This window comes from Staurois parvus, unplaced genomic scaffold, assembly GCF_062004578.1.
Source record: "Staurois parvus isolate SC_StPar_1 unplaced genomic scaffold, SC_StPar_1.0 ptg001089l, whole genome shotgun sequence".
Classification (NCBI taxonomy): domain Eukaryota; kingdom Metazoa; phylum Chordata; class Amphibia; order Anura; family Ranidae; genus Staurois; species Staurois parvus.
Genome location: NW_028318885.1, coordinates 1,434,143 through 1,448,236, shown reverse-complemented (window position 1 = coordinate 1,448,236; position 14,094 = coordinate 1,434,143). Strand labels below are relative to the sequence as shown.

At 40.9% G+C, this 14,094-nt stretch overlaps 1 protein-coding gene across 1 annotated transcript in view; it reads left to right on the top strand.

Moving 5' to 3' along the window:
* LOC149440410 (cytosolic phospholipase A2 zeta-like) overlaps window positions 1-14,094 on the top strand; it is a 62,716-nt gene that overhangs the window by 25,075 nt on the left and 23,547 nt on the right. The window contains exons 7-8 of the mRNA XM_089658686.1: window positions 6,685-6,742; window positions 10,594-10,763. Coding sequence (XP_089514812.1) covers window positions 6,685-6,742; window positions 10,594-10,763 — 228 coding nt within the window. The remainder of the gene's footprint in view (window positions 1-6,684; window positions 6,743-10,593; window positions 10,764-14,094) is intronic.

The window sequence follows — 14,094 nt, the reverse complement described above, 5'->3', positions numbered from 1 at the left end:
CCAAAGCTCTTTTGGCTGTACTTCTCCTGTGGATCACACGAGTGCAGTTCGTTCTGCACTCCTGTGACCCATTTTCAGCCAACAGCAGGCTTCAGCCCGCTGTTGGCTGACGCCACTCAGCCGGTCCAGGCTGGGGAAAGATCCCGACTTCAAAGTCAGGATCCACCCCAGAGTCTGAAGCAGTTCCTGACTTAGCCTCTCAGTGATCTGCTGAGAGCCTGAGCCAGCTGCTCCCTCCACAGCCCAGCGCTCCATTGAGCGCTGGGGGACAGAGCAGACAGGGGTGACTGTTAGTCTCACTCTCTGCTCACAGCGGCGGTGATCGCTGAGTTCTCACCCTTAGAGCCAGCGGGGGACAGAAGCACCATTGGACTGCATCTGCTTAGGTAAGTATAAATGGGGGAAAAAAATGAAACCTTTACTTCTTTTCATAGAAAAGTGCAAAGATGGCATAATGCAATGTTCTCCTTTTCACTTTAACAAGACATATGGGAGAATAAAATAAAAAAGGATAGTTAGTTTGCATAAAGCATTAGACAGGCCAGAGACGGGCAGATACAGTATCTACCAAAAATGACAGACAGACATATCTGGCCATCCTTCAATGATCCAAACCATTAAAGGGAGCCAGTCCCATATGGAAGAAAAATATATTTGAAATATATTTTAAAAATATTCTTCACAAATATATTGACATATATATTTGAAATACTACACTTTTGGCCATATTCAATATATTTCAAAATCTATTTCAATAAATATATCTATATACTGTATGTTGAAACGCGTTTTTATTACAAAATATATGAAAAATATTTTTAAAAATACATTTCAAATATACTGTATGTCTTTAAAAATACAAATCTACATTTTTTTAAATGCATTTACAAATATATGTAAAAATATATGTTAAAATGACTTTTTTATATGTAAAACAATCTGAAGAATATATTTAAAAAAAAATGTTTACAAATATTTTTCAGATATTTTGTAACATATAATAAATGCATTTCAACATGCAGTGTGTGTGTGTGTGTGTGTGTGTGTGTATGTGTATGTGTGTGTATATATATATATATATATATATATATATATATATATATATATATATATATATATATATATATATATATATATATATATATATATATATATATATATATATATATATATATTATATATATATATATTATATATATATATATAAACACACTGTATATGGCCAAAATTGTGGTATGTCAATATATTTGGTAAGAATATTTTAAAAATATATTTCAAATATATTTTTCGTCCATGTGGGGTGAGACTCCTCAAATGACAGCATCACATGTGCATCACTAGTATCCTTCACTTTTCCCTAACCCAAAGTGAAGGTTCAAGAGCTGCTATCAGGGAAAATCTGGTAACTATATTTCTGATAGCCTGAAGCCTAGTACACACAATGAGAAAAATAGCTCTTTCGGAGCAATAGTCTGATCATCTGATTGTTAGTACACAGCTTTCAAGAGCCTATGACGACCGTTCATGCAAAATTATCCGAAGGGACAAGCAGGAAAAATTGAGTGACCAAGCATGCTCGGAAACAAATGCATTACAATACAATACATCACTTCTGAAGTTGTATTCTGTCTTCTGAGAATTTTTGCAACTTTAGTAACCTATTCATTTTGGAGACTGGCATGCAAAAAAAAAGATAATTCATTCTATATTCTCATCGCTTAAGAACCTTATTATCACCATCTAATGCAGCAGTAAAAATGCTTAAAGTTGGTAAAATTGCTTGATTTTATCATTAGGTCTCTGGCCAGTGTTAGACATTCCTTCATAGACTTTAGTAGCATGAAAAAGAAAGACGTTAAAAATGTTTATATAGTGGTGTCTTTCCTCCTGTTTTCCATTCCTATACTTACATCATGACATTCAGCACACTGGTCTCTCAACCAGGGGCGGACTGATAACTCATTGGGCCCCCGGGCAATAGGGGATCATGGGGCCCCTGTGTCCTTGCCCACACTCAAACCACACCCAAAACAGCCTATGAAAGGTACCAGGGGCATCTCATGGGGCTCACTACTGACCCCGGGCCCTCGGGCAGTGCCCAGAGCGCCGGAATGGTCAGTCCGCCCCTGGTCTCAACACTTATTATACGGCTATGAGTTTATCAGTAGGCATCATGGTAACTTACTGTCATCCACTATCCACTGAAGACAGAAAGTACAAGAGACAAATATTGAATACAGCAAGATGATTGGATAAGATGGGGGGGAATTTAGTAAAACTGGTGCACACAGAATATGGTGCAGCTGTGCATGGTAACCAATCAGCTTCCTGGTTTTGTTGTCAAAGCTTAATTGAACAAGCTGAAGTTAGAAGCTGATTGGTTACCATGTACAGCTGCACCAGATTCTGTGTGCACCAGTTTTACTAAATCCCCCCTAATGTTTAGGTCAATATTTAATTTAAAAGGTTTTGTTGCCATGCCGCCCTTTCCATGCTTTTCCTCTTAGGCAGGCCATAGATCATGCAAAGTTCTTTCCTGCAACCACCTGATCGATCAATCAACTTGGTACATTCAGCTTGCCCACACACAGTTCGAACCGTCTATTGCTGGCCTAAAGGTGGGAATACACTATTAGAAAATCGAGTGATCGGTCACCCGGCGACCAAGAGGCATTCGTTTGTTGGTCAAAATCATGGCCCACATCAACCAATCTAAAAAAAATTGTTCGTTGGGCAATACGTAGTGTTGATGTCTTCCGTACAAGTGGAATTGATGAAGTGTGCGTGTGACCTTGTAGCCACGCCCTTCCGGCCAAAACGAGCGTTGTACACAACAATTAACAGCAATGAGTATTATCTAGTTTATTACATGACCTATATACATAAATAGTGATACATAAAATATAATCTGCAGAATTCTAGTTTCATTATCTCATTACTACTTCAATCTACTTTTAACATTTGGATTTTTTCGTTCGTGTTTACGAAGATTCCTTGGACATAAATGTCCGGGTCATCTTCTGTTTCTGCTCATGCGTGATGACGGTTGATAGATTTTTTTTTCGTACGACTGTCATACCAACGCATAGAAAATCAGTCGTTTGTATGCAAAACGACAACATTTTTCACTGTTGTTCAACCGGATTTTTTCGTTCACAATATCGTTATCGGTTAAAACATCCTGCTCATCAGCAAAGAGAAAATCATTTGATCAGTGGTTCCTCAAAAGTTTTTGTACGATTTTCTTATCGTGTGTACAGGGCTTAAGACGAGGTTATTTATTAAATACAGTGTAGTAAACGGTGCCAAACGTTGCCTTGTGTATCATTCTCACCATTCTGGGTGTGTGCTTGCATTCATTCCAGATGAATCATCTGATAATCTAGAAAATCCTGCACAGCAAGCATGTAATACCATACATACATAATATTTAATATGCTGAATGTCAAGGTCAAAAAATGTAATGATGATTTCCATTAGTAATAGTGCGTGGTTGAAATTTCTGTGGGCGTGTTGAAATTAGTTGTAAACTCAATGGTTTTTGCCAATGTTTTTTAGATGTAAATATATGACAATATCATACAATGTAAAAAACTGTAAGGGGATGAAGTCTTACCCAGGGGCGGACTGACCATTTGGAAACTTGGGCACTGCCTGATGGCCCGGGGTCAGTAGGGGGCCCCATGAGATGCCCCTGGTACACTTCTTTTTTTTTTTTTTTTTTTTTTCCATAGGCTTTTTTGAGTTTGGGCAAGGAGACAGGGGCCCCATGATCCCCTATTGCCCGGGGGCCCCATGAGTTGTCAGTCCACCCCTGGTCTTACCTATACATTTATTTCTAATAAAGATGAATTTTCAGAAGTGTGTGTAATGTACGTATATCTATAGTGTGCATACATGGAAGTAGATGTTCATAACTGAGATGCAGCCTTTCCACCTAAGCTTCTAAAAACATAATAAGTATCAAATTCCTGACTTTCCTGACCTATCTTTACTAGATTTTTCTGCTTTCTTTTTAAGCTGCAGATACGTGTTTTATGTTGTTTTTAACTCGGTATTTATTTTACACATGAGTGTTAATGTTTCTATTGTGGGATGGATAGGACATTTTAGAGAGTATGAGCTATCAGCACAGATTGTCAAACCAATGGTTCCCAATCTTACTGAGACCATGGCCCATTAAATTCTTCCAAAATCTCCCATGCCCTAAAAAAAAAAAAATTATATAAGTTTGCACAATAAATGTATGGGAATGCAAAACATGTATTGAAATGCTGGAAGGCTCTGGTTTGGGCTGGGTGTCACTGGGGGGAGGACTCTGCAGCAGGCTTGGTGATCCTGTAGGGTATGAGGTCTCTGGAGGGGCTAAGGGTCTCTCCAGTAGGTCTGGGGACATTGCAGGGGCACTGCGTGAGACTGAAGAGCATTGTAGGTGCTGGTAGGTACTGTGGGAGGTTGAATGGGGGAGCAGGGAGTTCAGTGTGAAACACTGTTGTTGGTAGGAGGCACTATAGGGGGGCTGGACAGTCTACAGTTGGCTGGGAAGCACTTCAGGGTGCTGGGTGGCATTGTGGGAGGTTAGGGCGCACTGAAAGAGGTTGAATACGACTGTGGTAAGTTAGGGGGCACTATTGGGGCTGAGGAGCACTCTTTGTCCTGGGAGACACTGTTTGAGGTGATGGGATCAGCACCTGGCTGGAGGCTTGGTGGGAGGGAGGCCATGGCCCGGCAACAGCCCAGTGATTGAGAACCACCCAGTCCTGCCATGCATGACTCCTGCAGACCTGTCAGTATATCTGCTTGCCCGTACATCCCGTACTGACAAGCAGATATACTAACAGGGAGAACCATAGCACCATTTTAGTTCATTGAGAACTGTAAGCCGACAGCCGCTACAGCTGTTGGGACTTCATTCATTTACAGAACTGTCATGTGGGCAGAGCCCCACGCGGCTGTGCTATTTTTACAAAGTGACAGCTTGTATGGGGAACTTCTCCCCGTACTGCTGTCCCTGCGATCAGGGAGTGGCTGCAGCATTGGGAACATGTTACATGTTCCACCCTAAAAGCAGGTGGAACATCTACCATGTTCCCAAAGGTGAACTTATCATTTAAGGTTAAGGATACTACATGATGTTTTGGGGCAAATACCAACCTCTCTCAAATGCATCTCACCTGGTATAGCAGAGCTCTGCACATCCTAAAAAGGTCCTTACCCAAAAATGAGATCTGTCAGCTTAAAACGCTTCTAAAGGTTCATTTTTTTAAAAAAAAATGACAAACATGTCTATACTTACCTGCTGTGTGTAGTGGTTTTGCACAGAGCAACCTGGATCCTCCTTTTCTTGGGTCCCCCGGAGGCTCTCCTGGCTCCTCCTGTCTGTCCGGAGCCCCCACAGCAAGCAGCTTGCTATGGGGGCACCTGCTGATCTGTGTGTCCATTCACACATGAAGCCGTAGCTTGGCCCCACCCCCCCTTTTCTCGTTGGTTCACTGCCAATGAGGAGGCAGAGACCGGGAACAGCCGAGGCTGTCATTCACATCGCTGGATCATGAGGAGGCTCAGCTAAGTATTGAGGGGGCTGGGGGAGCAGAAGGTTTTTTTACCTTCATGCATGAAGGTAAAAAACTTCAAGCTTTTAGAATCACTTTAAGGTAAAAGAATAATTCTTGACAACAAATAAACAATACTAGCAAAGTGTGTGTCCCTTAAAGTAGAACTAAAGGCACATTTTTTATTTTACTTTGGATAGAGTAAGGGAGGGTTATAGCTCATTGCCAAATTCTTATTAGGGAGATTTCCCTTCGCTTCCTGTCCCAGAGCCAAAACAGATATTGAGAGAAAACCCTTCCAAAGTGAAAGAATATCTGCTTGTCACCAAAACGAGTGGCCCCCACCAGAAGATTTACCCTTCTGTTCCTGTTCTGGTGACATCTCAAAATTTGGGATTTTCTTTCACTTTCTCTCCTAATTGTAATTGTAAACAGGACAAATAGGGTGAATATCCCTAATAGGGGCACAGATAGCAATATAAACCTGACAGTTGTTCTAATCCCTCTCTACTCTATCCAAAATTAAATAAAAAGTTTTGCCTTTAGTTATACTTTAATGTTCCAATGTTGGCAAAATTCTGCAAAAAAACGCCTCCAATGCATTGGCCAAAATGTTCCCAACGTAAACACTCGTGGGTATGAGTGAAACAGATTGAGTGGGTATGAGTGAAACAGATTGAGTGGGTATGAGTGAAACAGATTGAGTGGGTATGAGTGAAACAGATTGAGTGGGTATGAGTGAAACAGATTGAGTGGGTATGAGTGAAATAGACTTAGTGGGTATGAGTGAAACAGATTTTTTTCTGTAGTCAAAATGCATTTGAGTCTGTTAAAGGTAACGTTTACTGAAAATTCCCTGGTCATCCATGATGCTTGTTTTATAATATCAAGACATGAACATGCTGCAGGAAGTGTGACACACATGAGCTTCTATGTGGCAAAACTCATCGACAAGTCCACCAGCAAATAAAATACCAATTCTAGGTTACAAACTGTGTTGAGGACAATTGTTGCTTTTGTTGTTTCCTGCAAACTGTATTAATTTAATCTGAATAGATAGGTGATAAACTCTGTATTGTCTGGCATTGTTTTATTTTAAATGTATGGTATGCTTTACTCCATGTAATCCTAGGTTCATCCCTGTGTTTGTGTTAAAGGAAAAATCACCAATGGAGAAAATGGAAAAACAGGTAAGGCAAAATACCCATGAGACTGTTTATTATGTGGATGAGACATTTTATTTTGGTACACCTTCCTTTCAATGAATATTGCAAGAAAGAATGTAAATTATGACAAATCATTTGTAAAGTAATAGGCCAGGAGTGGTATGCGCTGCATAAGTGAAATGCCTACATGACTGGGTATGCAGGTCTAGGCTGTAGGGGTTAATTTTTGGTTTGTTTCAAAGAAAAAACAGCCTTATCTTATTGTTGAGGGGCAAGGTGTGGTCCTAGTGGTCTGTTAGGGGAGATATTGTCTCTAGGATCAGTTGGAGCAGGGACAGGGTTATACAAGCTTCTCCTGCCCTCTCTTCCCTTCACGAGTTCTGTTGGTGGTTTTGTTTTTTACTTTTTATCCCTTGTTTCTTATCTCCTCCTTGGTCACATCGTTTTGTCAGTGGTTGCGGTGTATGGTTTCCTGCCAAGTATTGTATAGCGGTGATGTCATAGCAATGGGCAGAGGTGTCAGGGTTTTTGAAGGCGGGAATGGTTACATTTTGGGAGAACAATGGGTTGGGCCCATATCAGGTATGAGTGTACCTTTCCCTACTAAGTGTTGGCAGTAATATGTTATTGGTTAGTGGGTAGTAAATTGGTAAGCAATTGTCCCTGAGTTAGTGTAATTGTGGCTGGGGGCCTTGAGATGCAAGTTGGTAGCAGATACAGCCAGTAGTTCATTCATGTGTGCCTTAGAAGATCAGTTAGTTACATTAGAGCTGTTTTTTTCGTTTATTTATAAAGAATGTAATATTATAAAAGTTGTATTGTTAATCATGGTTATTTAAGAAAAAATAAATAAAAATTAATTATCGCCGCTTAAAGCCAAATAAATATGCCGTGTTTTTCATGTTTGTTAACACTTGGGGGGGGGGGGGGGGGGGAGGGTCATTTTGGATATGTCCACGGCTGCTTTAACTTTGGCAATAAAAAAAAAAGTGACAGGCTGGTTGCACTGAAGTCGATCGATGGATTGAATTCAGTACAATTAGCCTACCCATATATGGATCAAAAGTTGAATGGTTCCTGCTGAATTAGCCAAATTTCAATCCATATATGGCCAGCCTAAAGCCTAGTACACAAGATCAGGAAGCAATTGTATGATAATCTGGTTGTTGGTACACAGCTTTTGTCTGAAAATATTTGAAGGGACAAGCACAAAAATCTTTCTTGCACAATACCAGACCGTATGATTTTCTTTTATTCAGTACAGTTTTCATCTGAAAATACAATACAAATTTTCTTTCTGTCGTAAAAAATGTTCACTTTGATATGAGACTAGCATGCAAAAAAAAAACAAAACGATAATTCGTTCAATATTCTCATTGTGTGTACAGGGCATAAGTTAAAGTGGAGGAAGCAGGCCAATTGTCTGATCTCCTTTACCACTATTCAGTAATTATCCTGTTATCTGCAACTGAAACTTATCATACCACTATTAATGGGTTTGTTTCCACTTTCTTTTAGTAATAGGATGTTGTGTTTATATACCTTGGGTCATCTGTACTGACTAACCAGGGTTTAGTTATGATTATTTAAAGCAAGTATCTCCACACTTTGTAGAGAGAAAACAGGTGGCGCACACACCCAGTGCATTATCCAAGGTTTATTGTAAAGAGTGAAAGAATAATAAAGACATACTCACAAACGAAGCATGTATCTAAAAAGCATAGAAAAATGGCAATGGCCACAACGGCAAGATGTGTGATGAATGGAAAGTAGGAGCCTTCTCCTACTTTCCATTCATCACACATCTGCATCAGAGGCTGGTCATCAGCTCTGAGGAAAGGTATTCGTCCCCGACACGCGTCAGCCATTTGACCGCACTGACAGTGAGAACACCTTGCCTGCTGTTGTGGCCATTGTCCTTTTTCTATGCTTTTTAGATACATGCTTCATCTGTGAGTATGTCTTTATTATTCTTTCACTCCTTACAATAAACCTTGGATAATGAACTAGGTGTGTGCACCACCAATTTTCTCTCTATCCAGTGGCTGATTTCCCCGTCTGAGGAGGGCTGCACCCCTGAAGCATTTCCTTTGGTTGTCGCTGTCCTGGTACCCTTGGCTTCCCTTTTGGCTGTGCATATCCTGAGGCGCTGGAGAGTACATACAATCTCCACACTTTGGATTAAAGGGCCACATTGCATATTTTACTAATATTCCCACTGCATCCCACTGAATTCTGAGATATAGTGGGTGAGAGAGTCAGACCCTAGCCTGCATATTCATACTGTCTCAGCCAATCCCTGGGGCTGAGGGTTGAGTGACCAGCATGGGGCTGAGGGGGAGTATAAATGGGCTGGGACGTAGAACAGCTGTCTCTTATTCTTGGGGGAGTAAGAACCAGCCTGAGGGCTGAGGCACCCCTGGGTTGCCAGCTACAGAACTGAAGAAATCCTTTTAGGGTCCGAACTCCTGTTAGAGCTTGGGGACCTCTGTCTAGAGCAGCAATGGGCAAACTGCGGCCCGTATACGGCCCGGCGGACCTTTTAATCCGGCCCGTGGAGCTAGGCTCCTCTCACAGTCCGCCCTGAAGACCGGTGCAGCATGAAAATCTGTCTCCTGTGAGGATCTGTCCCCCTCGACGTATCTGCGCATGTGCCGGAGATCGCCGATCGGCTGCTAATGCCTGAAACTGGCACGTGCGCAGATACGTCGAGGGGGACAGATCCTCATAGGAGACAGATTTTCATGCTAGACCGGAACGAAGCGGGACCACGGCGAGAGGAACGCGCGGAGCAAAGGTAAGTGAATTGACACAGGGGGGACTTGGGGACTTAATATGGGGGATGAATTAATAGGGGGGATGAATTACTATAGGGGGGATGAATTACTATGGGGGATAAATTACTATATGAGGGATGAATTACTATGGGGGGGATGAATTACTATGGGGGGGATGAATTACTATGGGGGGGATGAATTACTATGGGGGGGATGAATTACTATGGGGGATGAATTACTGTATGGGGGATGAATTACTGTATGGGGGATGAATTACTATATGGGGGATGAATTACTATATGGGGGACGAATTACTATGGGGGATGAATTACTATATGGGGGTCTAATTACTATGCTTACTATGGGGGAATATTACTATACTTACTATGGATGACACATACACATCATTCATCTACTCTTGGTCCGGCCCCCGGGTCCAATATATGAACCCATTGCGGCCCTCAAGTCAAAAAGTTTGCCCACCCCTGGTCTAGAGTATCCTGAAGCAGTGTGGGAAGCTCTACATGGGATCTAGGCGGAAGCATCAAACACAGGGCTAGCTGGTACTACCTGTATTTCAGGTATTTTAGTCTTCAGAGCACAGTGAGTACTAGCCTTAAGGATCCTAGAGACTTTCCTTGCCACCTTTGGGAGAGCTCATTACAATTTGACTCTGGACCATACTCCTGTTGGGGGGTACCTGAATGGACATTCAGTTAAACTTCACATTCAAGAGGGTAGTTACACACTGAAGGAGCAGATCAGCTTTAGTGACCGCTGTTGCATTTCTGCTAGTTCCTTTTGGAGTATCCTGAGGCTCACCCCATTCAAGTTAAACCATCAAATAAACTGCAAAAAAAGACATGCACGGCCTGTTTTCTGACTTGAGTGACTGGGAACTACCGTGTGCCTGGCTGCCATCAGAGAATGGAACCCAGGATCAAACAGCATGGTCTGGGGTCTGTACTACATATACTGTATATACATTGTTGTTGTTGTCTGGGGAGGACAAATGATTATATGGATTACCTATTTTATACTCACTATCATCATGTATGAGAATTTCATATGTGTTTGTATATTTTCATAACTGTTCAGGGAACCAGATGATAAAGCTGTCAGTGCCTGGATCCTATGAAAAGCAGATATGTGCTCCATTAAAACAGGCACAAACTCAAGAGGAAGGGATTCCATTTGTATTCCATGCCGACCGTGATGTCAGCCCTTCTCTAAATGTTTGCCTACAACGGACTCTACAATTGGGGCAGGTCAGTGAGTAGAAACTATTTTAATCAAATTTAGGTTTATCAAGGTTATCAATGCCTATTAATATATTCCTCAGTAATGTGGGGCATCCTTTGTGACATTTTGGGGGTACCATCCAAAGGAAACTGAAATTGTGATCTCACTTGCAAATTCGCCTGTGAAACCCAATTCCGCACTGAAGTCATGGCTGAGCCTGTGGAGTGTAACTTTTTATTGCAAACTGCTATCTGCTGTTTTTCCTAGACTAAGATGTTTTTTAGATTCTCAATGATGACAAGAAACATTTCTGATTATTGTAAATACTTTAAATTAGCATTGCAGGAAAATAAATGCATACTATTTGCAAAGATGATCATTTTACCACTATACACTACATTTTCTGTTTTATAAGAAAGGTGGCAAAAGGTCTAAAGATTGACGTACGTTTTTGCCAGCACTACATGAACGTCCAAAGGATTTTATTCAAAGTGATCAATTCATAGTAGAAGAGTGCAATGTTTTTGGGCCACCCTTTCATCAGGCATGTGAATGACACAAGTCTGGCTTTAGTGAGTCACCAGGACAAAGAGAGGGTAAATCTCCCTAGGCGGGACAGCAGTAAATACATGACAGAGGTTCTAATCCCCCTTAGCTCTATTGCAACTATTGCACTCCTGCTGGGCTGTGATCACTTTGAATAAAATCCTGTGGAGGTTATTTGAAGATCCATGGTGTGCTGGCAAATATGTACATTGATCTTTGACTCCAGCTGGCTGTTGCTGCAGCACCCATGATCCCTTAGTCTATTCCAGGATTGTACGAGATGGGAATATTGATATGGTTTACATCTGTGTGGTGTGAGTAATCCACACACATTAAATAGGTTACGTCGTGCATTAGCGTGCATTGCATGTAAGGCATCAAATTCATTTTGAATGGGCTTCCAACATGACTATTGCAGTTCAAAAACCGCAACTGACCACCTAACTCTTTTTCAGCAAAACATCAAATTACCATATATTGTGGTATTTTATTTTTATTTTTCATTTATTGTGTTTATTATTTAATTGGTCTGACTCTTCAGGCGCTGATTTATTACATGATTATATATTGTGGAGCACTACAGAGCAGCTGCATTGTTATAGTGGGTTGGGGTGCCATTGAAAAACAATGGCACCCCAGCGCACCAACACTTGCAATGTGCGTTACTGCACATTGCGGTAACATGCATGTTACCACAGAGCAGTAGTGTAAAATATCCTTAAAGAAGTATCATAGGATGCATTATTAAAGTCTGGAACACAATGACCTATATTTAAAAAAAAAAAAAAAAAAAGTTTTTTGTTTTTTTTTGCAACACACGTTCTCTATTACAGTATCAGACAATAATTTGATATTATACTATCAAATGTTGATTTGTAAATCTTTGCTTTAAATAATTTGAAACTTTATTTCATTTATCAAGGGACACATAGTGAAGTAATTCTGAGACACTGGGGTTATGCTGCTTCGTTGAGAATGGGCACTAGCATACAAAGCTGTAAGACAGTTTAATAAAACCATCCCCACTCCCAGTTCTTCAGTTTTGAGCTGAACGTACGATTTATTTTCTCAGAGAGAAGCAAATCCATTTCTTTGTCTTCTAATACATTATCAAGATCCTTTTTCTTCTGTAAGTCTTCTACAGTTGCTGCAGAGCCAGAAGGTCTCATCTTTGCAGATTTCCAGATTGAATGCTCCTCAGCATAGCCAAGAAGGTCATACCCAATCTCAATGTAAGGAAGTAGCATTGCCAGACTGTAATGCAACCTGTGGACTAGGGGTTTTGCTGAGGCAGTCTCATAGACACTTCATGTAACTTAATGTATGAGAGTGTACTTTATCAAGGCCACAGTGTACCCATCTGGTGGAATACTGTCTCTAAAGAATTCTTAGGGAGTAGGTCCTCCAGGTGGGTAAAGGTTCTCTGGATGGGGCTTGTTTCCTTGGATCCTGCCTGGCATTGTCCAGCTCCAAACCACTGCTGAAATAAGTCAGGCCTTTGCCCTTTTGAAGTTGCCTGCTGTAGTGCTTGGTACTGTGCTCCTGTTGATAGACCATGCCTACAGTGGAGCCCCAGCCATTACACTTTCGGTCGTAGGCCAGTGGCGGGAATGGGTGCTGTGCCATCTTTTAGTTTGTTTAGTTTAACCACTTGAACTTCTTTACATGTTTTCAAAAGTATTTTTTGCTAGAAAATGTTTAGAACTCCCAAACATTATCTATTTTTTTAAAGATGAGGCCCTAGAGAACAAATTAGTGGGCGTTGAAATTTTTTATGTTACACAGTATTTGCGCAGAGGTTTTTCAAGTGCTGTTTTTTTTTTTTTTTTTTTTTTTTTAAATTTTAATGCAACCCAATACATAACTCAATTTTTTGGTATAATATAAAGGATGTTGTTATGCCGAGTAAATGGATACCAAACACATTGTGCTGTAAAATTGCGCACACCCATTAAAAACCTTTACAGATTACCACTTTTGATTAACAGAGAAAGTCTGGTGCTAGAATTACTGCTCATGACCTACATTCGCGGTGATACCTCACATGTGTGGGACGATTGCTGCTTGTGTGCACGTGGGCCAACACATGCGTTTGCCTTCGCACACAAGCATGGGGGGATGTTGGCACTTTATTTATTTATTTAATTTTTTTTTACACTTTTGATTTAATTTTTTTTTCTATCACTTTTACTGCGGGCAGCACAGTGGCTAAATTTTTAGCACTTCCGCCTGCCAGTACTAAGGTCGTTGGTTAAAATCCCAACCACGGCACCACCTGTCTGGAGTTTGCATGGTCTCCATGTGCCTGCATGGGTTTCCTCCGGGTACTCTGGTTTCCTCCCACACTCCAAAGACATGCTGGTAGGTTAATTGGATCCTGTCTAAATTGGCCCTAATATGTGTATGTGTGAATGTAAGTTAGGGACCTTAGATTGTACACCCTTTGAGGGTTAGGGACTGATGTGAATGTATAATATGTGTATATGTGACGGCACTATATAAGTACTTGTAGTAATAATAATAATAATATTGCTGTCACAAGGAAAGTAAACATCACATGACAACAGTAGGCTTGTGACAGGTACTCTTTATAGAGAGTTTTGGGGTTAATAAGATCCGCTATCCCTCCTCTGCCCTTAAGAGCATTGGATCACACCAAGATCGATGTGATCAAATGCTTTTCATTTTAAAAAATGGTACTGTTTACATCCAGGTAAACCAGAAGTGATGTAAGATCATTGTTTCTGGTTCCCTATATCACAGAGGCAAACGGAGTGGTTCTGCTCTGTGTTCAGCTCTATGATCAGCTGG